This window comes from Lepidochelys kempii, chromosome 10 (assembly GCF_965140265.1).
Source record: "Lepidochelys kempii isolate rLepKem1 chromosome 10, rLepKem1.hap2, whole genome shotgun sequence".
Classification (NCBI taxonomy): domain Eukaryota; kingdom Metazoa; phylum Chordata; order Testudines; family Cheloniidae; genus Lepidochelys; species Lepidochelys kempii.
In genome coordinates this window covers 1,850,515-1,876,758 of record NC_133265.1, presented here as the reverse complement: position 1 = coordinate 1,876,758, position 26,244 = coordinate 1,850,515, and the positions used below count along the sequence as shown (strand labels likewise).

Sequence of the window (26,244 nt, the reverse complement as noted above, 5' to 3'; positions counted from 1 at the left end):
TGACATTTTGATCCTGAGCTGAATTCTTAGCAGAGCTGATGGATAACTGCCAGGAGTGCTATAAATTTGATCACTATGCTATATTGACAAAACTGCACCCATTCTATTGTTCGTGTAATTTATAATACTTAGTATTTGTATAGAAATAAATCCTAGGGTTTCAAGATGCACATGCTTTGGGGACATTCTTGATGTAAGCACCAGTACCATGAGAAGCAATCTTGTAAATATTGTGGAGATGCTGAAGTCTCAGAACCGGATGTAGTTAATTGTTCTGCAAAATTTAGCAATCCACAGTCCTGGGAAAACCAAGTGCAGGGTAGTGTTGGGTGCATTAGAAATACCGTACATAGACATCACTGTGGAACTGACTGCACAAATTAGGGATGGTGGTAGCTAAAGGTCAGGATGAGTGTTGAATATTTAGAATATCAGGCACTTTAATTGGCTTTAATGAATGTTACTGCTTCTGCGCCTTGGACAGAGGTAGCATCTCATGCTGGATGGGGTTAGCGCACAATCATTGGTTTAGATATTGTAAGTGTCACATGTTTGAAAAGGTGGAGAATCTAAAGCATCTATGTGGGGGAAAGAGCAATCCATCCTCAAAGGCTTTACTTCTGGGGATGCGCGCCTGTATGTGGGGGAGTAGAAACATAGGAATTTTACTGCTAGAAGAGTTGCCCATACTCCACAACAGCATTTGTGTGCAATCCAGGGACAGTAGTAAAGCAAAATGTTCTGTGGACAAATGTGTTCAAAGTGCATGTGGTATGAACAATGAAATCCTTATATAAATAAAACCTCTGAGAGAGGAATGCTTCTTGTGTAACAGGGAAATTTCTTACCAGTTAGTACAAGTTCGTTATGTTCTGTATCAGTTTAGGTCAAGTCTGTACAAATGGTGAAATGTTGAGCAAATCTAGGGATGAAGGAATAAATTGATCCAATATATGTATTTGAATATCATCACTATGGTATGAAGCAGTGCTTTCCTAAGACCACTGACATGTTTCCAGGAATGGGTTATTGCCTTCCACTGCTGACTGTTGACAACTCCCACTATGGTATGAGCTTGCTATGTGAAGTCCTAGTAGAAATAATAAAATATTTCTGGTTTCAATCTGCTTAAATAAGAGCTAGCTCTGTTGCAATAGACCAGAGGTTCTTAAACTGTGGTCCGCGGACCACCAATGGCACACAAGCTAAATTCAGGTGGTCTGCGGATAGTTCCCTCTAAGGTGCGTGCCTGAGCGGCCGCACATGAGAGAGTGATGGGCCACCCACCTAATTAGTGGAGCCACACAGGCGTGGCTCCACTAATTAGGTGCCTGGACCCTGGAGAAGACACACTTGTAAGATAAGGTAGTGGCCTTGGGGAGTAGGTGGGAGGGGGCAGTGGGGTGAGGAGGGATTGAGGGAATTTGGGACATGCAGCGCTGTGGAGGCCAGAGAAAGAGGCGACTTTCCCCAGCTCCAGGGCTGCGGCTGCTGGAGAGTCACTCTCCTCCTTCCCAGCTCCAGTTAGGGGGCTGCTGGGGCGGGGGAGAGAGGGCACATCCGTTGCATTAGAAAGGTAAGACTACTGATATTAAAATCTGAGTTGTGTGCTTTCATTTGTAGACAAAAAAAAGTTAATTAAGGTTTTTTTTTATATAGCGCTTTTATCCAAAGTGCTTTACAATAGTTACCTAACAGTACAAACAACAATTGGAAAGATCATTAAGTGGTCCGCCGAGGCTCTTAGCAATTTTCAAGTGGTCCGCGAAAAAAAAGTTTGCAAACGGCTGCAATAGACAATTGAACTACGTCCTGCGTAAAGGCAGTTCTTTTAATACAGATTGGTTATATGTCTTTTATCCAAACGTTAACACATGCTGCCTTGTGATCACTGACTTCTATAGGGACAGTAAAGCTCAGTTTCTTTGTAAGTTGGATAAACATTGGACTCTGGTCATTCATCTGTTAATTCTGCTTCTGACCTTTAAAAAGGTGACTCTTAATGAGTGCTTAAGTCCATTGCTATGGATCCTACTTTCCTGGTAGATGGAGAGAAGTTAGAAATTCCCAGTCTGCTGCCTGGCCTGGGCTGCCTGGCCCATGCTGACCTTCTGGGCAGAACTTTTGCCCTACACATGCAGTCATTTGGGCCATGAGCTTCTTAGCTTCCATCCCATGCATTAGACTAAAAGATAGTCCTTTTAGGAAACCAGTTCATTATTATACGGGCAATGGGATCCCCCTTCAGGTCAGAGTTTAATATCTTGTACCCTGCACGTTCAGCATAGTGGTCAGTTCTTTTTATTCTGTGCAAAAGGTCAGTTGCATGTTTGTTTTAAAATAGTTGTATATGAAACAGTATAGGAGGACTTGTGGCACCTTAGAGACTAACCAATTTATTTGAGCATAAGCTTTCGTGAGCTACAGCTCACTTCATCGGATGCATTCAGTGGAAAATACAGTGGGGAGATTTATATACATAGAGAATATGAAACAATGGGTGTTACCATACACACTGTAACGAGAGTGATCACTTAAGGTGAGCTATTACCAGCAGGAGAGTTGGGGGGGAGAAAACCTTTTGTAGTGATAATCGAGGTGGGCCATTTCCAGCAGTTGACAAGAACGTCTGAGGAACAAAAAGAAAAGGAGTACTTGTGGCACCTTAGAGACTAACCAATTTATTTGAGCATGAGCTTTCGTGAGCTACAGCTCACTTCATCGGTGAGCTGTAGCTCACGAAAGCTCATGCTCAAATAAATTGGTTAGTCTCTAAGGTGCCACAAGTACTCCTTTTCTTTTTGCGAATACAGACTAACACAGCTGTTACTCTGAAGTCTGAGGAACAGTGGGGGGTGGAATAAACATGGGGAAATAGTTTTACTTTGTATAATGACCCATCCACTCCCAGTCTCTATTAAAGCCTAAGTCAATTGTATCCAGTTTGCAATTTGAATTAATTTGCATACTGGATACAATTAACTTAGGCTTGAATAGAGACTGGGAGTGGATGGGTCATTATACAAAGTAAAACTATTTCCCCCTGTTTATTCCCCCCCACCCCCATCCCCCACAAAAGCTTATGCTCAAATAAATTTATTAGTCTCTAAGGTGCCACAAGTCCTCCTTTTTCTTTTTGCGAATACAGACTAACACGGCTGCTACTCTGAAACATGAAACAGTATGTGGTTCTAACCTTGGCTCCAGGCCCACCATTTTCCTGTTCTATGGATAGTTCTTCTTGTGAAAGAAGCAACTCAATGCACCGTTTAAAACTTGTTTCGGGAGCATTTCCCAGTTGATCATGTTTAGTGGAGTTTGCAGTGAGGCAGTAATGTGTTTATGGAGCGCGCTCCACTCAGCAAGTGATCACTCCAGCCTGTCCGTTCTGCTTCAGCGCGAGGGGATGGGGTGCAGGCTTGAACCCAGTCACGTCATGTTTGCCTTTTTCAGCCAATTTCACGTGTTGGTAGCGCTAGTGTAGACTGCTGGGTGTTTGGCACTGTGCTTCTCTAGGCTGGCGTAGATCTAGGCAAGGTGACTTGAAACGCCGTTGCCCCATCTTTGCTACCACTGGTAGAGATGTAATGATGGGAGACTTCCAAAAAAAGGTTAGTATAGATGTGGTGAATTGAGTGCTAATCCCACAGCTGCTCTGTTAGTTGGTATCATTGTCAGGTGCCTTTTCTTACTAAAATTGAACAGAAGGTTTTTAAACTTTACTTTAAAACAATTGAAGCACTTCTGGCATGTTATCGGGAGTAAATGTGACCTGCTATTCGCTAAAGTCTCTGATAGTCTTCCCAAGTTAATTTTTTTTGTTTAATCATCAATAAAATCTGAGCTTTGCTTTTACTACTTGTCTGTAGTTGCTACTAGAAGACCCCAAACATATTTCAAAATGCTAGTCAGTGTTTGCTGCCTTTTTGCTCTGACCTTGAGGCGGGCTCACTGAGATTAGGTCGTCATCAGGCTGCTGCTTTGATCTGTCAAGTTTAGTGGTTTGTTGGCAATTTGAGTGGGTTAGGCTGTGAGTGGTAAAGGAGAAGGAAGTTAGAAACAGAAAGCAAATTTCAATGTTGAACAGTCAGGAGAAGCTGCCTCCATTGTAAAGCCAGGTCTGCAGTAAGGAAGAAGAGTGGCAATGAGGCCTGACATTTTTAGAAGGGAAAGGAAACAAACACAAGGAGGGGTAAGCAACTTTACAGTTGTAGCTGTATGTTGCTTTGCCAGATAGCCCTAAAAGCTTTTTCTAATGAGGTGTGTGATCTCAGAGGTGGCTGGGCACTGTAACTTATGTCACAATTTTTATCATACAGCCAAAGCATAAGCAGCAAAAACATCTAAGCTGCCCCTTTTAGTCACCCACTGGGACATGATAAAATAAGTGAGTGACTTGTTCCAATGAGACTGAAATTAATCCATATGTCCTAACCCTTCATTTGCAGCCTAGCATTTATAAATGAGTGTGCTTGCCACGGAATTGAGCCTATTCAAAGTCCCATTTGAAATTTGGCCTTTAAGAATAGTTAGTGACATCTGATCATTTTGGATGTGACTGACATGACAGTTAAGTTCTCACATTTTACAGCACATGAAATGTGCTAGGAGCTTTACAGAAGAAATAAAAGCAAGGTCCCTGCCCCAGTGGGTTTACAATCTAATTTGAGATATGAGGCAAAAAGGTGGGAAGGAAAACTGCAAAGGGAATTGACTTGCTTAAGATTGCACAGCAGGTCAGTGGCGGGGAACTAAGGTCTCCTGAGTCCCAATCCTGTGCCCTGTCTCTGCATTTTAACTACATTTTGAATCCTGCTCATGTGAAAACAGCATCCCATCCCTTGGTATTTTGCCCAGTAGCATTGAGACCCAGGTCTAGCTATATCGATTGATTCACTGAATGTTTATATTTTTAATAGCAGGGTTGTCTGTACAGTACCATCCCCAATTGCTGCGTGACCAAAGGAGTGGGTTATTTTACTGGAAGGCTTATGATTATGGTGTCCCTGACAAATTGTTTTTTCTTCAACAAAATTAGAGAAAACTAGAAATAGGATCATTAAAGTTTAAAACTAGAGGAATGGGGCTAACTGCTAGTGTTTTGCCAGGCTGCTGGCATAGGGAAAGCTGGGCAGTGTTCATTGATCTATGAATTTGTATGAAACATGGGGTAGGAATCCACTGTGCTGCTTCTTAATATGCTCAGTTTCTATTGAGGCTGTGATTTTCTTTAGGGAAAAGCAAATTACCACACTTGTCTCTCTGAAGAAGGCGAGTGCTCTGGTGTTGAACAGAACATAGCAGCAGCTTCGGGAGGGGGAGGGGCTGCCAGAGAGGCTTCCGCTTTCCTCTTTGGAATGCCATGCTTAGCTGTGTTTGGCAACAAGACTGATTAAGCAATTTTGGATAAGGTTAAAGAGCCTTAACGCTTCTCCTAGCAATTTCATATGCAGTAAGACGGTAAAGCCTGATTGATCTTCATGATGGCCAATTGATGGCTGTATTTCTTTCTTAAATTCTGAAAGACTGAATTTACTACGAGGCTGTAAAATCTCTCACAAAGGAAAAGGGTTCAGTTTATCAAAGTTATAAGCACCTTATTTTTAGTACCAGGGTAGCATGACAGTCAAACATGCTTGGGAGGCTAGTGGTGAGCTCAGTGCATTGTCAGCTTAATGTCCATCTGAGACAGAGCAGGGAGCTTTTAAACAGCCATTGAGATGTTGTTTGCATGTGGCTTATTCCTCTCCATCTACACAATAATAATGGATGGCTTACTGTTTGTCTGGCCAGATGGCATTACTTTATGTGCGAAGGCTAGGAAGGTTAACTGTAGTACATACAGGTTTCAGAGTAACAGCCGTGTTAGTCTGTATTCGCAAAAAGAAAAGGAGGACTTGTGGCACCTTAGAGACTAACCAATTTATTAGAGCATAAGCTTTCGTGAGCTACAGCTCACTTCCTCAGATGCATATCGTGGAAACTGCAGCAGGCTTTATATATACACAGAGAATATGAAACAATACCTATTCCCACCCCACTGTCCTGCTGGTAATAGCTTATCTAAAGTGATTTCCAGCACAAATCCAGGTTTTCTCACCCTCCACCCCCCCACACAAATTCACTCTCCTGCTGGTGATAGCCCATCCAAAGTGACAACTCTTTACACAATGTGCATGACAATCAAGCTGAGCTATTTCCTGCATAAATCCAGGTTCTCACATCCCCCCCACCCCCATACACACACAAACTCACTCTCCTGCTGGTAATAGCTCATCCAAACTGACCACTCTTCAAGTTAAAATCCAAGTTAAACCAGAACATCTGGGGGGGGGGGGGTAGGAAAAAACAAGAGGAAACAGGCTACCTTGCATAATGACTTAGCCACTCCAAGTCTCTATTTAAGCCTAAATTAATAGTATCCAATTTGCAAATGAATTCCAATTCAGCAGTTTCTCGCTGGAGTCTGGATTTGAAGTTTTTTTGTTTTAAGATAGTGACCTTCATGTCTGTGATCGCGTGACCAGAGAGATTGAAGTGTTCTCCGACTGGTTTATGAATGTTATAATTCTTGACATCTGATTTGTGTCCATTTATTCTTTTACGTAGAGACTGTCCAGTTTGACCAATGTACATGGCAGAGGGGCATTGCTGGCATATGATGGCATATATCACATTGGTGGATGTGCAGGTGAACGAGCCTCTGATAGTGTGGCTGATGTGATTAGGCCCTGTGATGGTGTCCCCTGAATAGATATGTGGGCACAGTTGGCAACGGGCTTTGTTGCAAGGATAAGTTCCTGGGTTAGTGGTTCTGTTGTGTGGTATGTGGTTGTTGGTGAGTATTTGCTTCAGGTTGTGGGGCTGTCTGTAGGCAAGGACTGGCCTGTCTCCCAAGATTTGTGAGAGTGTTGGGTCATCCTTTAGGATAGGTTGTAGATCCTTAATAATGCGTTGGAGGGGTTTTAGTTGGGGGCTGAAGGTGTACATACAAATACTCAGCCGTGAGAGAGCCCTATAAAACCTGGAGCAAAACTTCACCAGGAGCCATAAAACTGGGTGTTTCTCTGTGGACTAAGTATATAAAAGCTTTCTTGAAATGTCTACCTTTTGAGATAGGAGGTGGCTTTTTCTATTCACTGGGATACAACAGTCATTGAGAGGTACTGTTTTGAAATACAAATGTGCCATTTCAAAGGACTGTCCTTCTGACTCATCTTAAACTAGAGTAGAAATCATGATGAAGTGAATTTGTGCCACAGTCTTCCGACTGGCTGATCTTTCTTGTTAGTCCCCATGTTCCAGAATGTTCACCACCAAGAAGCCAAAAAGCCCTGTGGAGAGACCTCTTTCTCCCAATGGCTTTAGTAGCCATGTGACTGTGTGCTAACCCCCCCTTGCCACTTAGCCCTTTGTAGGTCTAGGATTAGGACTTTTGGGAGGGTTAGTGAGAGGATTATTTTGGCTATCCCCCCTCTCCCTTCCCCAGATCCCTCCCCCATATCTGATCCTTCTTAAATTGAAGGGCGAGTTGATGGTGACCTAAGGTCTGCTGTATCCTCTGCTGCAGGAGATGTGGCACTTGTGCTTGAGCCCGTGCCTGGTTGCCACCATCTAATACTTGTTTGAGGAATGACTCTCCAGATCAGCTGGAAATCTGGGGGATGCTAAGCCTCCCTCTGTCTGGGGAGTTGTTTGTGACCGATTGCACCCCCATATTCACACCCTGCACCCCAGTGTAATTATCTTTGTACAGAATATGCCTTGGGAGGTATCATTTGAAAACTAATAACTCACTGGTCAATAATATCATGGAGCAGTGTGCATAGCAACATTATATGTAAAGTTATGAATTCCCCCCTAGGACATTGTTAGCACATGTTCAAACCTATGTAGCCCTGACTAAGCAGTAGTTAAACAGGTCTATCCTAAACAAATACATGTAAACTGAAGTAAATATATTTAAGCAGTAAACAGGGTTCTTGGAACAGCTAGAAGGGTAAACCGGTAACTCAAAGACAAAGGACAAGCTGATTCCTCTAGCGAGCTGTCATAAAAGTTGATTGGCGATCACTGTTCTGGTGGCCATTTTTGGCAATGAGGGGGGGACAGGAATAGATTGATCTGCCTTTTAGTAGCAACAACATAGAACCTCTTTCACCAGGACACTCTGTGGTTCTGTCCTGTCAGCTGGAAGATACTTTGTCCCTGGGTAACCCTCAGGACAACGCATTTCAAAGTGTGACTGGACTATAAAAATCACCCCAAGTTATCTTTTTCTCTCCTTATCTCTGTCTCATCTAAGAAAACAAAGGAACCAGCCTTTTGACTTTGGGCGTGATTCTGATTTGAAAATGTGGTCAGCAGCGTAGCTGGTAATGTGGTGAGGATTTTACTTTGAATCAAATCTAGTTTAAGTTTTAGCTACTAGAAGGCATTTTATTTTGTAATAATTTCTGACTTTACTGCCTTGAGTGAGTACAACTATTATCTCTTTGAAGTTAAATAAACTTGTTTTTAATCAAAACTAATCTAGTGTTTGGGTAACTCCAGATATTAGGTCTGTTGCCCCTGTAAGGGAACAAATTTCCAGTAGTTTGCTACTTTAACTGAACTGCCCAGGAGAGGGCTGGACAGTGCAGAATACACATTTTGGGGAAAATTTGGGACTGGGAGTGTGTTGGGGTCACCCTGCACATAGTAAGCAAGGCTGCTGGAGGTCAGAGTGTAGCTGGTATGTAGCTGACAGGCTCCTCGAGTCAGAATTGCTGGACCAGGGCTGCAGCTATACACAGACACTCAGGGCGTGCCCTGCATGCTGTTTGAGAGTGACCCAGGTTAGGAGATACAACAGCAAAACTTTGTGAGGCACCCAAGGTTTCAGGGCAGGGGGGGATGGAACCCCTCATTTGTATGCATTGCACACTGGAATGTGACAGGAGTGTTGGGCAGAGCTTTCCCCCCACTGTTTCCTCTCTGTGTTTTCTTATCTCTCTATTGGGAAGCAACGGCATTTCCTTTCCCCATTTTGTATTTGTGCTCTGTTTTTGTGTGTTCTCCCCACCCCCCCAAACATTTTCTCTTTGCCCCCTCACAGAGATGCCCTTTCCTTCTCTGTCCCCAAGGAGGCACTGCAGTCAGTGGGGCAGGGAGAGGAACATGGAATCCCTCTTCCTGTTGCAGCCTCCCCTGGGATTCAGTCTCCTCTTTGGATACATCTGGTGGGGAAAAAAGCTTGAGGTTTGCTCAGAGTTGGCCGATGTGTTTAGGCTGAGATTAGGTCAACATTGGCTTTCTTCCTACTCTAAACAAACCCTTCCTTTGTTGCTGTATTACCTCTTCTATTTCTGCCTCATTTCCCCACCCCCCCACCCCCACCCCAGTTGATACTGCTACTGTTAAGGGTGTGGGGAAGGGAGACTGTTTCATCTGCTTCTGTATCCTTGGCACCGTTTCCCTGCCTACAGTTAAGGCAGCTCCTCCTCTGTACTGTCCTCTGTATCTGGAGGCCATGCTGGTCCCGCGATGGAGGAGTCAGCCCAGTGGCGCGCAGGCCAGGAAGGAACATGTGGTGGCCTCACACCAGTCATTGCAAGCCCAGGTGGCTTTTTGGTTGAAGTCTCCAGTGTTTCAGGGACACGGTGTCCTGTTTTGGGGACAAATAGAAGATCTTGACTGTCCAACCCCTTTTTAGTTCCATGGTGTTTTGCTCTTGGAGAAACAAACTCTGCAGTTTCCGGATTTCTATTTCACCTTTATAGAGAAGGATAGCTGGCTGGGGAGGGGCGGGTGTGTGTGGAGCAGGGTGGAGGTGGACACGTTGGTGCTATGGAGATCTCTCTCTCTCAGCATGGGATGTTCTGCCTCTAACATCATCTCCCAAATGCAGAATGAGGTTTGTGTGTGATAAAAATCTGTCTGAACGTCACTGGTGTTCTGTATTGAAAGATAAAGAATAGATATCTTTCCTGTGCACATCTGTGCCATTATGTTTTCAGACCTCTAATGAGCTAGCCTCATCCGTGTACGTACAAAAGCCTTTTAACAGCTGTTTCCTACCAGAGATGTACTGGAAAATAGCAGGCCCATATTTTTCCATTAGAATCTTGTGTGTTCCAGGGAACAGAAACAGCAAATGAAAGGCTAATCATTCTGTTCCATGTGATTTTATTTACTGTTTGTGATTAGAGCAGTAAATTAAACTAGTTGTTTGGTCTTGTGTATAGTGTTCTGCACTGATGTAGCTGCACCAATGCAGATCCCCTAGTTTAGACACACATGACTGATGTGAACAGCAACTTGTGTCTGGGTAAGGTTCTCACACTAGGGGTTTATGTCCATGTAGTTCCCTCAGTGTAGACAGGATCTGAGTGTGGAATTTGCAAACGTCCCCTTCTTCCTAGTGACCCTGTTTCACATTTCTACCCTCTAATTTTTGTGAGATTGTAGTTGGTGGTAAATGCTGGAGTTACTGTATAGTGAAATAGGCTGTACACTGAACTTATATAGCATGGGCAGCAGAACAGACTTCCCCACTCTGTCCTGCCAGACTTCCTGTGTCCTGATGTAGAGGCGCTATCTTAGGGCCTTGTCTACCTTGAGAATTTGATGCTGTTTTCTCACTGCTGGCCTAAGTATTTGTTCAGTTTTACTACTGTGAATCAGCACAGGCATTTTAGCACTGTCATCTGGAGCTGCTTGAGCAAAGGAAGGCATGTGGCTTGTGTACCCTAGTTGATCTGTACAGGTGCTAGACTAACAGTGGGAAAACTGCAGGAAATTCTCAGTGTGGGCACCACTTGAGTGCAAGGGGGCTTCCTTATTCTGCGTTTGTGGCCCATCCAATTTTTCTTAACTATCTGACAACTTGGACAGTTTCATTAATCTAGTACTAATTGTGGTGGGTTTTCTTGTGGTGTGAGCACGTGCCAATTTTGAACTGCCCCCCAGAGATCAGTGTAGTGTGTTCTCATCTAGTGACTAGGCAGCAGGCTATGAGAATGGGCTTGACTTGAACTGTTGACCTGGCAGTGAGAAGGACCCTATCCCATTACCAAGCCATTGAGTGTAAATTTAAAGAACATCTTTTTTTTTTTTTTGTCTTACTAAATTGCACTTGTAATTAAGAGTCTACTCTTGATCTTTCCTCTAGGTTTAATTGCGCTCCTTAGCGGTACAGCCAGATTGTACTGTGTTCTTTGCTATATGTCTCTTGCTTCCTGTCTACCTTGCTTGTCCTTTGATTACTTTGCTGCCACAGCATCTTATTAGAAGAAAGACATGTAACATTTCACAGACCAGCAAATATAAAAGTTTCAGGAACAAACCCACTTCACAGCAGTGATGGCAAAAGGGGCCTGAATAGAACCGGGAAGGTGCAGCTACTGTCGGTGGAGTCTCCAGAGCAAAGCAACTCATGAGGGAACTGCAGCTGATGTTCTGTGGTACTTCCTGATTCACGTCCAGTGACCTAGCGATCCATCTCCACAGGCAACTGGCTTTATTCTCTGCCTGCTCCCTTCTCGATGTTAGGGAGTTGGGGCAGGATAAGTATCCTGGAGATCTGTGGGGCAGAGAAGGAAGATACCACCCAAGATGTGCTGTTTGCTTCTAGTTGCCTGGCTTTTTTCTCTCCATTATGAACAGAGACTTCCATTTCTACAGTATTGGCTGGCTTCCTTGTGGCATGAAAACTCATCAGTGAAGCTTTTGGTCAAATGCCACTAGGCTTTTGATTGGAATGATGTGCAGACAATAGTGAGGAAGGGGAAATGGGGCAACTTGTGCCTAGATTTCTGTAGACTATTTCTATATAGAAAGCTCACTTTTACCTTATATACTTCCAAGAGGGGTTCTGCAGACTTTCCTCTGAGGCTTTGTCTAGACTAGGATTTTAAGGTGTGGTGATAGCACATATTAGCATATAACTAATATGTTTTAAAATCTAGTATAAACAAGGCATGCTGTCTTTGGCATGCTAAACTGGTAGAGTTAAAGCTAACAGGCTAACATCACGCCTAATCAAGACAAGGCCATAGAACTGCTTCTTGCTTGTCCCTCTCTTCCTTCTCAGTGGCCAGAGGGCGAGGAGGATGGTTGTGAGGCTGGTCTGTGATGTAGACTTTCTGCCTCTGGGGCTAATATCCTAGGCAGTTTTTCAGTGGGTGAAGTGCTGTCTGGTGGGAAGGGTGAATGCTCTGACAAGGCTGTAAAGTGCAAATTTATTATTGTGGAGGCATTGGAGTAAGGTTGTATTGAGATTAGCACTTAAACTGGGACTGAAGTCCCTCTTACTCATTTGAATGAGTTGAATTTGGTCTACAAAGTTGGCCCAATAATTCAAGGACCAATTGAATTTTCTGTGTAACCTTTTCAGCAAAATATGTACTAATGAATGCTGAGGAAATGTGTAAAAATGCTGCTTTAGGGGAAAAATTGTCCTGGTTTTCCGACATTTCTTTGGGTTTTTCTAGCTAATCCAACTTCAGCCACATTCTCTTGGAGCATTAAACTTCATACATTGGCCCTAATACCTAGGGTATAGCTCACTCTTGAAACTTTAAAATACTTAGTTATTCCCAGGTTTCAGAGTAACAGCCGTGTTAGTCTGTATTCGCAAAAAGAAAAGGAGTACTTGTGGCACCTTAGAGACTAACCAATTTATTAGAGCATAAGCTTTCGTGAGCTACAGCTCACTTCATCAGATGCATATCGTGGAAACTGCAGCAGACTTTATATATACACAGAGAATATGAACCAATACCTCCTCCCACCCCACTGTCCTGCTGGTAATAGCTTATCTAAAGTGATCATCAGGTGGGCCATTTCCAGCACAAATCCAGGTTTTCTCACCCTCCACCCCCCCACACAAATTCACTCTCCTGCTGGTGATAGCCCATCCAAAGTGACAACTCTTTACACAATGTGCATGACAATCAAGTTGGGCTATTTCCTGCACAAATCCAGGTTTTCTCACATCCCCCCCACCCCCATACACACACAAACTCACTCTCCTGCTGGTAATAGCTCATCCAAACTGACCACTCTTCAAGTTTAAATCCAAGTTAAACCAGAACATCTTGGGGGGGGGGGGGTAGGAAAAAACAAGAGGAAACAGGCTACCTTGCATAATGACTTAGCCACTCCCAGTCTCTATTTAAGCCTAAATTAATAGTATCCAATTTGTAAATGAATTCCAATTCAGCAGTTTCTCGCTGGAGTCTGGATTTGAAGTTTTTTTGTTTTAAGATAGCGACCTTCATGTCTGTGATTGCGTGACCAGAGAGATTGAAGTGTTCTCCGACTGGTTTATGAATGTTATAATTCTTGACATCTGATTTGTGTCCATTTATTCTTTTACGTAGAGACTGTCCAGTTTGACCAATGTACATGGCAGAGGGGCATTGCTGGCACATGATGGCATATATCACATTGGTGGATGTGTAGGTGAACGAGCCTCTGATAGTGTGGCTGATGTTATTAGGCCCTGTGATGGTGTCCCCTGAATAGATATGTGGGCACAATTGGCAACGGGCTTTGTTGCAACGCTTCCTCAGCTCTCGTCCCCTAAAGCCCCTACTCTACTTGCTCTATATTGATGACATCTTCATCATCTGGACCCATGGAAAAGAAGCCCTTGAGGAATTCCACCATGATTTCAACAATTTCCATCCCACCACCAACCTCAGCCTGGTCCAGTCCACACAAGAGATCCACTTCCTGGACACTACAGTGCTAATAAACAATGGTCACATAAACACCACCCTATACCGGAAACCTACTGACCGCTATTCCTACCTGCATGCCTCCAGCTTTCACCCTGACCACACCACACGATCCATCGTCTACAGCCAAGCTCTGCGATACAACCGCATTTGCTCCAACCCCTCAGACAGAGACAAACACCTACAAGATCTCTGTCAAGCTTTCTTACAACTACAATACCCACCTGCAGAAGTAAAGAAACAGATTGATAGAGCCAGAAGAGTTCCCAGAAGTTACCTACTACAGGACAGGCCTAACAAAGAAAATAACAGAACGCCACTAGCCGTCACCTTCAGCCCCCAACTAAAACCCCTCCAACGCATTATTAAGGATCTACAACCTATCCTAAAGGATGACCCAACACTCTCACAAATCTTGGGAGACAGGCCAGTCCTTGCCTACAGACAGCCCCGCAACCTGAAGCAAATACTCACCAACAACCACATACCACACAACAGAACCACTAACCCAGGAACTTATCCTTGCAACAAAGCCCGTTGCCACTCGGCCTGCTGCCGGTCTGGGATTCTGTCTGCCGGCTCCTGCCAGCCAGGGTCCCAGCTGCCGGCCCCGCTCAGCCCGCTGCTGGTCTGGGATCCCGGCCCTGCCCACATAGAGTGGGTACCTACCTTCTCGCTGGTCCTAGCCCGTTCTCTTCCTCTCTGCACTGAGCTGAGGGTGGGAGTGCACTGAGCACAGGGCTGGGGGTGAAGGAGCAGGTTGGGGTGCAGGGTCTGGCCAGGAGCTAGAATGAGGGAAGGGGCTCAGGGTTGGGGCAGGAGGTTTGGGTGTGGAGTGCTTACCTGGGCAGCTCCCATTTGGTGCGAGGGGTTCAGGTAGGAGAGAGAGTGTGTATGTGTGTGTGTGGGGGGTGAGAATGTGGGGGGTGCAAGAGTCAGGGCATGGGGTGTGGGGGGGCTGGGTATGTGTGTGGGGTGCTGGAGTAAAGGCTGGGGTCGGGGGGGCTGCAGAGGTCAGGGCAGGAGGCTGGGGATGTGTGAGGTGGGTGCTGGAGTCAAGGCTGGGGTTGTGGGAGGTGCAGAGGTCAGGGCAGAGGGCTGGAGGTGTATGAGGGGGGTGCAGGAGTCAGGGCGTGGGAGGGCTGGGTGTGTGTGTGTAGGGGTGCCAGGATCAGGGCAGAGGGCTGGGGGTGTGTGTGTGGGGGGGGGTCAGGGCAGAGGGCTAGGGTCGTGGGGGTACTTCCCAGCCCTCTGCCCAGAGCAGCTCACGGCAGGGGGCTGGTGGGGATATGCCCTGATTCCATTCCACCCTGGTTCCCCAAGGCCCCGTCCCCACCTCTTGTCCCCACCTCTTCGCAGCCTCCTCCCCGGAGCAGGGCTCTGCTGCTTCTCCTCCTCCCCCGCAAGGGCCATCAGTGATCAGCGGCAGGGAGGGAGAGGAGGAGGGGCAGGAACCCAGCATGCTGGGGGAAGGGGGAGAGGAGGGAGGTGGGGGAGCTTGCCTGCCCTGCAATAGCAGCCGGCAGGACCAAGCTTCTTTACCCTTCCCGGGGGGAGCGGAGAAGAGCGGGATTTTTAATGGCACGCTGCTGCCTGCTGGGGTCCCAGCCTGGGTTTGGCAGCAGGCTGAGCGGGGCCGGCAGCTGGGACCCGGCAGGCAGCAGCGTGCCATCGGTTGCTGACTCCTGCTGTAGATACTTTCTTCAGAAACTGTTGGCCCAAATTGCAGAACTCCCATCGACTTCATGCGTGAGGTTCTGATTAAAAAAAACTAGCATGATACAAAATCATTGCTGCCCATACAAAGTGTACTAAAAACTGGTGAACTGATAGCAAAAAATAATTGTAAAGGAAGAATCCTCCTCCAATGGGAGTGTTGCCAGTGGGGTCCCTTAGGGACATGCTTTCTGCCTGATGCTATTCAATATCTTTAGAAATGATCTGGAAGAAAGTATAAAATTGCTAGGTAAATTTGCAGATGACAGTTTGGTGGAGTGGTAAATAAAGGCGAAAAGTGGGTTATATACCTGGTAAGGAACTCATTTGGATGTGTTTTTAAAACAGCCTAATGCAAGGTCTTTCATCTAGGAGCAAAGAATGAGAGTCTCATTGAATCCTGGAATGTTATAAGTGAAATGCAATTCCCCAAAACTGGTGGTTTTTTCCCCCCGTCATTGGATTCACCAAATCAGCATAAAAAAAGCTTATGTTGCACTACATTGGTTAACAAGAAGCCAAACACTGTCCACTTTAGGCTTTCCAGCTGTTTGCTCCCATCTGATACTGTGAGAGCAGCTATAAGCTAAACAAATATAAAAATGACAAGGTCGCATCTTAAAGGCTACTCCTGCTTGTGCCCATTGAGTTTTTAGTATAACTTCCAAATATTTTGTCCTATATGTCAGGAATTACTATCTTGTCCTGGATAACACTTGATGGATGTGTACAGGGGATTTGGCAGGGAAGTGATCTGAGAGAGAGAATTGCAAATCTGTGATTGTCGCCTAGATTCTCTATATTAAATATTACAAATGGGTAAAATTACCATAATTAACTAGATGTTCCTGCTGGAAGGGAAGCGTGGAGGGCCTGAATCCTTATTTTCTGCCTTTCTGGGAGGTTTGGAGTTTGTTTTCCACATACCATGAAATCTCACCAATGTTGCCTCCTTGTTTCCCTGCTGGTGGACTCCTCTGAAACCAAAAAGAGGGTGTGAGGTATCCCCTGGATATTAGTTAAAATGGGGTCTGAATGTTTACAGCAAGTTAGTCTTTGCTTGTTTCCCTCGTATTGCTGATATCCATTGAAAGTACAAGTGCTGGATATTAATGCTGTTGGTACTGGCTGCAAGCCAAGGTCTGTCCTCATTTGCCATGTTGTAAAGGTTCACTCCATTAAATGTATTTGAGAGAACTCAGAGATGGGAGAGGGACCTCCCTGTTCTAACTTCCTCCCGTTGAAGCATAATGTTTAAAGTGGCAGGGAAGAATCCAGCCTCAATGAACCAGTATCTACAACAGCTGCGTGGGTAAGCACTTGCACATACAGAGCTCTCCCCCACTGGCTTCAGCTGCACCACTGTAGTGCTTCAAGACAGCCGTTGTAAATGATGCAGAGTAGACATAGCTTTATTCTTAAAAAGATGGTGGTGGAGAAGTGATCAGAGAGCAGGCTAGTGTAAATATATAGAAGATGAATGAGGGGGTGGGGTGGAGATAATCCTCTAATCATGTCCAAGAGCTTCTGAATCAAATGCTTCTACAGAGCCAGGATGTTGGCTACTGATGGACCCTCATAACTTTGCTCTTCCTTCATCTCTGCTTCAGCCGCATTCTTGCCAGTTGCTGGGCTATGTGATTTAAAACTACAATGTTCTGCAAATACCTCCGGCCCAGTTCAGTGCTGCCTGCTTGTGAATGCTATTACATTGCCTGTTTCTGATACAGTATGCAAAGGGCTCTGTTAGTACTGTGTGTTCTCTGTCAGGACACTGTCCTTTCCGTGAGGCTTTCCGGGACTGTAGATCCACAGGTTCCCCTGCCATTCCTGACAGAGTCGACTAGGTTTAAATGTCTGCAAGCTATGACTCTCTGTATGGCAACCCTTTGGTTTGTGGGGGTGGATGAGGAGGATAATGGGTCTCAGGTGTATACAAGACTTTGCACGTGGGAAGACACTAGTCCCTGTGCAGGCATGAGCAGTAAATCCACTAATGTCAGTGGGAATTGCACATCTGTATTGAGAGCAGATTATAGGCCTTAGCTTCCACTTCCTCTCATTTGCTGCTTCGGGGCAAGTGGGCAGATTACTGAGGAATTAGAATCGATATTGATTGGCCCATTTCCCTCCCCAGTGGTGACTCCATTTCCAAGAGGGATAACATAAGTAGCCCTACCTCCTTTCACAAATCTGTTGTAAAGTCTGATTAGAGAAGGGGAGGCTTGAGAACATGAGCGTGTGTGCAGAATGTCTGGTCTCTTCCAGCAATCCCCTGGGTTGGTTATGCCGTTATTGCTGATTGTGCTGCTCTTACAGCCCCATTTTCTTGTTTCTGGTCCTGCAGGAATATTTTGTTCCTGGACTGGCAACGGTTGCATTGGGAAAGCTTGCCCTGTCACATGCCTGGTATGGAAAGAGAACTATTTTTCAATTTCTTCACAGTAGTTTTCAGATCACCTGGCAGTTGAGCCTTGCTCAATGAGGAATCTGACAATTATTTTCTGGATACAATTGCTGAGACTAAGACACAGGAACGGTTTTGCCCTGTGACCGCTGGAGTTTAGATGTGGGTCCCTCCTGGCTAATGACAGGCCGAAGGAAGGTGCTGGGCCGCTTTCCCAGGCGACTTACTCGACAGGTCCATGACGCTGAGGAAATGGCGGTTGCTGTTGCTCAGTAAGCCCCCTCTCGACATGGCTGATCTCTCCACCTATCACGCCATATCCGATTTCCCATTATTGGCCAGGAGTCATTAGCAAAAGCTGGGCAAAGCTGCTCCAGCAATATTTGGCATTTTCGGGTCTCTCGATCTCTGGTCAGTTTGGTTTGGGGCCTGGATGTTGTGTGGCAGGATGGCTAAAGACAGGCAGCAGCATTGTAAGCAGCAGTCTGGCCAGCACAATCCCTGAAACTGCAGCGGTGTTGAAGCTGAACTGCAGGTTTTCACAGCTTGTAAACTCCAAGAAGCAATTCCTGTTTATGTCCAGGAAGAATCAAGTCTGGGCAGATATCCTGGGTGCGTGCACATGCTTCGAATACGTTTCTGGGAACTCGGATGTAAATTAGGTTCATTCCTCTGGCTCCTGTGTTACAGCTTTCCCTGGTGTGGAAATCCCTCTCCAGAGAGTCGAGTCTCTCTCAATCCCTGCTCCAGCCGTGGTGTGTGTGCGCGTTTCTCTCTCTCTCTCTCATCACCACCTGCAGTCTCTTTGGGGAGTATTTGTTGGGTTGGTGGTGGTTATGCCCTTTGCTAGCATCAGAGTGTTTACTCTGCTTCTGTGTTCTGTCCCTTCCCTGACCCTGTCTTGTCCTGTCTATTTAGGTTGTATGCCCTTCAGGAGAGGAACTGTCTGCAACTGTGTATTTGTACAGTGCCTGGCACAATGGGGCTTCATTCCTGACAGGTCCTTAGCACCACCATGATAAACATGATTAATAGCGTGGAGTGTGATGGCACAGTCTGCTTCGGGGGCAGAATGGCCTTGTCAGAATTTACTGAAGATGGGTTTGGGGAGCGGGGAGATGGCTTTGGAGCACTTAAGACAGGAGCCTTTTGTGTAGATGGGAATATTGGAGGTAGAATCCAGGCTAGATGACATGGGTCTGAGGAGTTATCTGCCACATGCTTGTAAAGACCATGTGTTCAGCTAGAGAAAACAGGTTGAAATATCAATTATCAGTTTAGCTTGTCAATACTAGGGTCGCTTTAGCTCTGAGACTCCTTTCAATCACAACTCTAAGCTCCAGAGCCATGATGTTCCTATGTATAGACAATGGTAAAAGACCAGATGTCTGCCTCCCCCGCTCCGAATGTGTGGCTCTCAGAGTAAAATCTAACAACCAGCATTTGAAATCACTTCTGCTCTACAGAAGTGGTGAAGGGACTCCATCAGGTATTGCTGTCTGCTGGAGCTGTTCCTTTGGGAGATGTAGTTCTTGATGGCAGCCTGTCTTTAATGGCTTCAGTCCAGGACAGTAGTGGTATGATAAATAGTACTTTTCTGATAGCTAGATAAATGTGCAGTTCTCTGGCAAACTTCCCAGTTCCTTGCCTCTCCAGGCAGACAGCTAAGTCCTGTTTGTAGCAACATATCTGATATGAAGGCAAACCATGCTCTCCATTCTAGGTTTGTGCACTGGGTCATTGATGCTTTATATTTACCAAAGGGAAAAATTGCACTTTGTTGATGAAACACTTGGTAAATGTGCTTTCGGGCATGCAGCCCCTTGCCAGGATTGTAGCAGTGGCTGGAATTTCTATTTGCTAATCCAGATAAATTTTGGATTTATGTAGCTATCTTCAAGGGTTGAGTGTTCTCAATGGAGGATTATGTGATTCTTCTGACTTCTGGCTCTTTGACACAAGCTTGAGCCCAAAGACACGTTTTAACAGCAAAAGCTTAAAGCTAAGGATTCCATACGTTGAGTATGAAGCTAATCAAGATATGTCGTGAACACCTATCCAAAATGATTCCAAAGCACTTTGCAAACTGCCCTGACATTTACCTACCTGTAGATCACTTCACTTATCACTGAAATGCAGCCACTTCTGGATTGAACAGGCGATTGGTTAACTGTGCACAGTAACACTGCGCAAGCTCAGAGACACCGTGAAGACATGTTTATCAATTTGAAATAATGGGGAATTTTATGGCCCGGGCGTGCTATGGATCTAACTGTACTACTGTGTGCATAGTAGCATCTGTGTTGCAGGAAGTTACACACTTTTAGGCTGTGACATGATTCCTAGCATGGGTTTAGAACTGACAAAGCTGTGTTACAGTATAGGTGTCCCATCCATGCCAGGTGAGTATTGCTGGCCTGGCTAGACTAGGAATGTAGATCGTCCCTCAAAACAGAATATTAATAATGGAGCTGGATTTTTCCTCTTGTTCTGGGAGGGATGGGGGGGACATGCCAGGGGCGTTTTACACCTTCTCCAAGAGACCCCTGTGCCAGCCTCCCTGCACGTGATGCTGCTCCACTGTAGAGGGTCTAAAATGCACCTGCCTGATTTTTAGCTAGTGCTAGTTCTACAGACTGGTCGTTTTGGTGCTGATCTCTTTGCATCAGCCAGTGCATCACTTACATGTCTGTCTAAAATAGAAACCAGGCCCCTTGGCAACCTCTGTCTTAGCCCTGCTGTCCGGTTTTCAGGTCAGAGAGCACCTTCCACATCTGCTGCGGCTCTCGGCTTACTGCAAGCTTGGCACAGAACCCACTGCCCCTTCCACCTGTAAACGCTGCGCCTCGACAACAGGGAAGCTGTATGTTTCTGAATATAGTGGCTAGCTGAGCCTGTTTCTGATCACAGGGCTGTTCCTGAAGACAGATGTTCTGACCCTGGGCTTATACTGTGTTCTGAAGGCCTCTTTGCTGTTCCTCTGCAGAGCATTGTCTCGAAGAACTCCATGCAGTACCGAGGGAACTCACAGCATGATGCGCAGGAATTTCTGCTCTGGCTGTTAGACAGAGTTCATGAAGACCTGAACAATTTAGTGAAATACAATGGCAGACCTCCACTGAAGGTAAGGCAAATCCAGCACAGGCCAGCAGGGGCATTTCTTTTGTAGTGGTTCCACGGAAGCTTTCCTTTTGGAACAAAATATCTCTGTATTAGCTTCCCAGTATGGCTGTCAAGCAATTAAAAAAATCAATCGCGATTAATTGCACTGTTAAACAATAAGAGTACTATTTATTTAAATATTTTTGGATATTTTCTACATTTTCAAATATATTGGTTTCAGTTACAACACAGAATACAAAGTGTACGGTGCTCACTTTATATTTTTGATTACAAATATTTACACTGTAAAAACCAAAAGAAATAATATTTTTCAATTTACCTAATACAAGTACTGTAGTGTAATCTCTTTATCATGAAAATTGAACATACAAATGTAGAATTATGTACAAAAAAACCTGCATTCAAAAATAAAACAATGTAAAACTTTAGAGCCTACAAGTCCGCTTAGTCCTATTTCTTGTTTAGCCAATTGCTCAGACAAACGTGTTTGTCTACATTTGTAGGAGATAATGTCACCTGAAAGTGAGAACAGGCGTTTGCATGGCACTGCAGTAGCAGGTGTCGCAAGATATTTACGTGACAGATGTGCTAAAGATTCATATTGTATTTCATGCTTCGACCACCATTCCAGAGGACATGCCTCCGTGCTGATGACGGGTTCTGCTCAAAAACGATCCAAAGCAGTACGGACTGATGCATGTTCGTTTTCATCATCTGAATCAGATGCCTCCAGCAGAAGGTTGATTTTCTTTTTTGGAGGTTTAGGTTCTGTAGTTTCCGTATCAGAATGTTACTCTTTTAAAGACTTCTGAAAGCATGCTCCACACCTCGTCCCCCTCAGATTTTGGAAGGCACTTCAGATTTTTAAACCTTGGGTCAAGTGCTGTAGCTAGCTTTAGAAATCTCACCTTGGTAACTTCTTCGTATTTTGTCAAATCTGCTGTGAAAGTGTTCTTAAAACAACATGTGCTAGGTCATCATCTGAGACTGCTATAACATGAACTATATGGCAGAATGCGAGAAAAACAGAACAGGAGACATACAATTCTCCCCCTGATGAGTTCAGTCACAAATTTAATTAATACATTTGTCAGGGTTTCTTCCCCACTCTGAACTCTAGGGTACAGATGTGGGGACCCGCATAAAAGACCCCCTAAACTTATTCTTACCAGCTTAGGTTAAAAACTTCCCCAAGGTACAAACTTTGCCTTGTCCTTGAACAGTATGCTGCCACCACTAAGCATTTTAAACAAAGACCAGGGAAAGAGCCCACTTGGAGACTTCTTCCCCCAAAATATGCCCCCAAGCCCTATACCCCCTTTCCTGGGGAAGGCTTGATGATAATCCTCACCAATTTGTACAGGTGAACACAGGTCCAAACCCTTGGATCTTGAGAACAATGAAAAATCAATCAGGATCTTAAAAGAAGAATTTTAATTAAAGAAAAGGTAAAAGAATCACCTCTTTAAAATCAGGATGGAAAATACTTTACAGGGTATTCAGATTCAAAACACAGAGGATCCCCCCTCTGGGCAAAACCTTAAAGTTACAGAAAAAACAGGAATAAACCTCCCTCTTAACAAAGGGAAAATTCACATAAAAACAAAAGATAAACTAATCCGCCTTGCCTGGCTTACCTATACTGGTTGCAATATTGGAGACTTGGATTAGGATGGGTTGGAGAAGATGGATTTCTGTCTGGCCTCTCTGTCCCAAGAGAGAACAACCCTGTAAACAAAGAGCACAAAACAAAAGCTTTCCTTCCCCCAAGATTTGAAAGTATCTTGTCCCCTTATTGGTCCTTTGGGTCAGGTGCCAGCCAGGTTAGCTGAGTTTCTTAACCCTTCACAGGTAACAGGATGTTGCCTCTGGCCAGGAGGGATTTTGTAGCACTGTATACAGAAAGGTGGTTACCCTTCCCTTTATATTTATAACAGCATTATTTTTTTAATGAGCATCATCAGCATGGAAGCATGTCCTCTGGAATGGTGGCCGAAGCACGAAGGGGCATATGAATGTTTAGTAAATACCTTGCAATGCCAGCTACAAAAGTGCCATGCAAATGCCCGTTCTCACTTTCAGGAGACATTGTAAATAAGAAGAAGGCAGCATTATCTCCTGCAAATGGAAACAAATTTGTTTGTCTTAATGATTGGCTGAACAAGAAGAAGGACTGAGTGGACTTGTTTTGTTTTTGAATGCACTTATATAACAAAAATCTACATTTGTAAGTTGCACTTTCACGATAGAGATTGCATATAGTACTAGTATGAGCTGAATTGAAAAATACTATTTTATTTATCGTTTTTACAGTGCAAATATTTGTAATGATATAAAGTGAGCACTGTACATTTCGTATTCCGTGTTGTAATTGAAATCAATATATTTGAAAATGTAAAAAAAACACCCACAAATATTTAATAAATTTCAATTGGTATTCTGTTTAACAGTGAGATTAAAACAGTGATTAATCGCGATTAATTTTTTGTTATTCACATGGGTTAACTGTGATTAATCAACAGCCCTACTTCCCAGCCATGATCTCTCTCCTGTAACAAATGCAGTAGCCGGTGGGCTGTTCCTGGCCCCTGTGGCTGCAAAGAGCCTTCTCAGTCAATGCATGGCAAGTGTGCACCAGCACAATCCAGTGTGAATGGTGACCCCTGACTCTGCCACCAGTTAAGTTTGGCAGCTTACTGGTGTGCTAGCTATGTCCAGCGAAGATGCTGCTCAGTTGCTCTAGTCCCCTCTGTGGGCCTGAAAGCACTTGCAATTTCAAATACTTGGTTTTGTCCTGGTATGTTTAGCTCAGGAGAACCTAACTTGGCTCTTGTATGTGATTGGTGTGGCACTCCTGCATATCCTGGCAGGCTTCCCTTTAGAACTGCTTTTTCTTTTCAGCCACCATTGGAGGATGCTGCACTGCTCGAGGCACCAGGCTTTCCAATCAGTAGCACTTTCGTACAGGAACTCTTTCAAGCTCAGTACAGGTACAGTAACTTTCAGCACACTTGGATTATGGGGTTTATGTGCATGTCTTTATAATCACAATAAGATTCTTTCATCCCTGGTGGCAGAGCCCGGTGCAGTGCAGCAGGGCTGTGTGTGGTGTGGGGACGGAGAGGTGGCAGGCAAGTAACCCTCTGCAGCCCTCCATTTTGTTTACAGTGCTGCTGTGTCTCCATGCCCCACTTGATCAGACTCCCTTAGTGGTTGTCTCTCACTCTGGTAAATGAAATCTTGCTCCAAAGGGGAGTAACGGCCAGTTTTATTGCACTAAAATTCTTTGTCACTTCCGTGGAAAACGTACATTTGTTTCCCTCTTGCCAGTAAATCAGGAGTGCTTGTTTCAGCCTTCACCCCCAACCTAAGCCCCCATGGCGTTTCCAGCCCGACTGGTCAGGGTGCAAAGGTGTGAGACACAATTTTGCATGTCTGAGATCTGCCTGGGTTGTGCCAAGTCAGGAGCCTGTGGTATGAACTGGAGGCATGTGGTGGCTGCTTGAGTTTAAAATCCCAAACAAGCTTGTAGTAATTTATCATTAATGAGGAAGCCTTCTAGCAGAAAAGAAATTCTGCGCTTAGTCCTTCACTGCCCCTTTGTTCATGGGAACAGCCACAGTTTTCCACCTGAGAGCTGAAGTTGAAAAAAACAGGCCAGTTTCCAAACTCTCCCAGCAGCACTGCAGCCAGTCTGGTGTAGGAGATTGAGTTGTTAAACGGTCTTCCCAGCATGTCACTGGGGCTCCCCAGTGGCAAAGAAATAAACCTTTGGGATGTTACAGAATCATGAGCAAGACTTAGTGACCTTATGGCTTGTTAATTTGGGATATGAAATACTCCGGGTGTGTGCCTGTGCATGTGAGGAGTCTCCTTTCTTTCTGAGTGAATGAGATTGAGGCCCATGCAGTGCTGCCTGCATAACCTCCCCTCGCCCACGTGTCTGGGGGAGAATAGTCCTTGTCAGTCTCTTTATATTAGAATCAAATATGGGTGAATTGTTAATTTCACAAATGTCTCTTAGTGGAGGCAAAGTGGAATAATAGAGAGGAGCCTGTCTTCCTGTCATGCCCTGTAATAAATGAGCTCAGAGACTAACTACTGCGTGAGCATCTGGGAATTAGGCGCCTTTCATTTACAGCAAAATGCGCAGAGCCTTGCTGGAGTGTGTGGGGGAAGGGGTTTGATCAGGAGGGAAGAGCAGGGTCACTGTTTTTGTTCTTGATGGTTTGCTTGTCCCTAGTTAAATGGGAGATGTAACTTTAACCCGATTGATGTTTTTAACAGGTCCTCTCTGACGTGCCCTCATTGTCAGAAGCAGAGTAACACCTTTGACCCTTTCCTCTGCATCTCTCTACCAATTCCTCTGCCTCATACACGGTAATGTGCTAATCTGTGCCTCGAAATTAAATTTTGGGCGACTTTCCCAATGCTTGGTAGCATTGCAAATCTTTTTATAGAAGAGATTGAGACGCCAACAAGATTTGTGGCAGATGAGGTTGAATTGAATGGACTGGTAGAGCTGTATTCTGAGCCCCCAAAAAATGCTGAAAAGATGAGCTGTGCGGGAACTAGATTTCTTATTTGTCAGAGAATTCCATAAATCTAAAAGCTTTTCTTATACAAAGCAGAATGAAAACAATAAAGATTGAAATTTCCTACAAAACTTTAACCCAAAATGAAATTTTGGAATTAAGTTTTTTGTTCTGATTTTGACTTTTTTTTTTTTAATTGTTCTCTGGTTTCAACAAGTGTAGGAGAAGTAGTAATGAGCTGAGTTTGCAGCAACAGAGAGATTTAGGTTGGATATTAAGAAAAACTTTCTAACTATAAGGCTAGTTAAGCACTGGAATAGGTTGCCTAGGGAAGCTGTAGAATCCCAGTCATTGGGTTGGACAACATCTGCCAGAGAATGACCTAGATTGACGTGTTCCTACCTCAGTGCAGGGGATGGACTAGATGACCTCTCAAAGTCCTTTCCGGCCCTACATTTCTTTGATTCTAGAATATAAATTTTTAAAAAAAATGTAAACAGAAAATATTTGGTTGCAGAAAGGCCATTTTGCTATTGGCTTTTGCCAATGGGAAAATGTTCTGTGGGAAAACTTCCAACCAGCTGTAGAAAAGAGGCTACAAAAATGCTTCCACTCTTCCCGTTCTCTTTAACCCAGTGGGTTTTCCCAGCAGCAGTTCTTTGAGAGTGCCTTTAGGATGTCAGTTTTGATTGATCTGGGCCATGTTACAAGGATCCTTGAGGTAAAATTAGGATTGCCC

At 44.6% G+C, this 26,244-nt stretch overlaps 1 protein-coding gene across 3 annotated transcripts in view; it reads left to right on the top strand.

Moving 5' to 3' along the window:
- USP31 (ubiquitin specific peptidase 31) overlaps positions 1-26,244 on the top strand; it is a 67,658-nt gene that overhangs the window by 11,136 nt on the left and 30,278 nt on the right. For all 3 annotated transcript variants that reach the window (XM_073361599.1, XM_073361598.1, XM_073361600.1), the window contains exons 2-4: positions 20,834-20,971; positions 23,872-23,960; positions 25,258-25,350. In XM_073361599.1, coding sequence (XP_073217700.1) covers positions 20,834-20,971; positions 23,872-23,960; positions 25,258-25,350 — 320 coding nt within the window. The remainder of the gene's footprint in view (positions 1-20,833; positions 20,972-23,871; positions 23,961-25,257; positions 25,351-26,244) is intronic.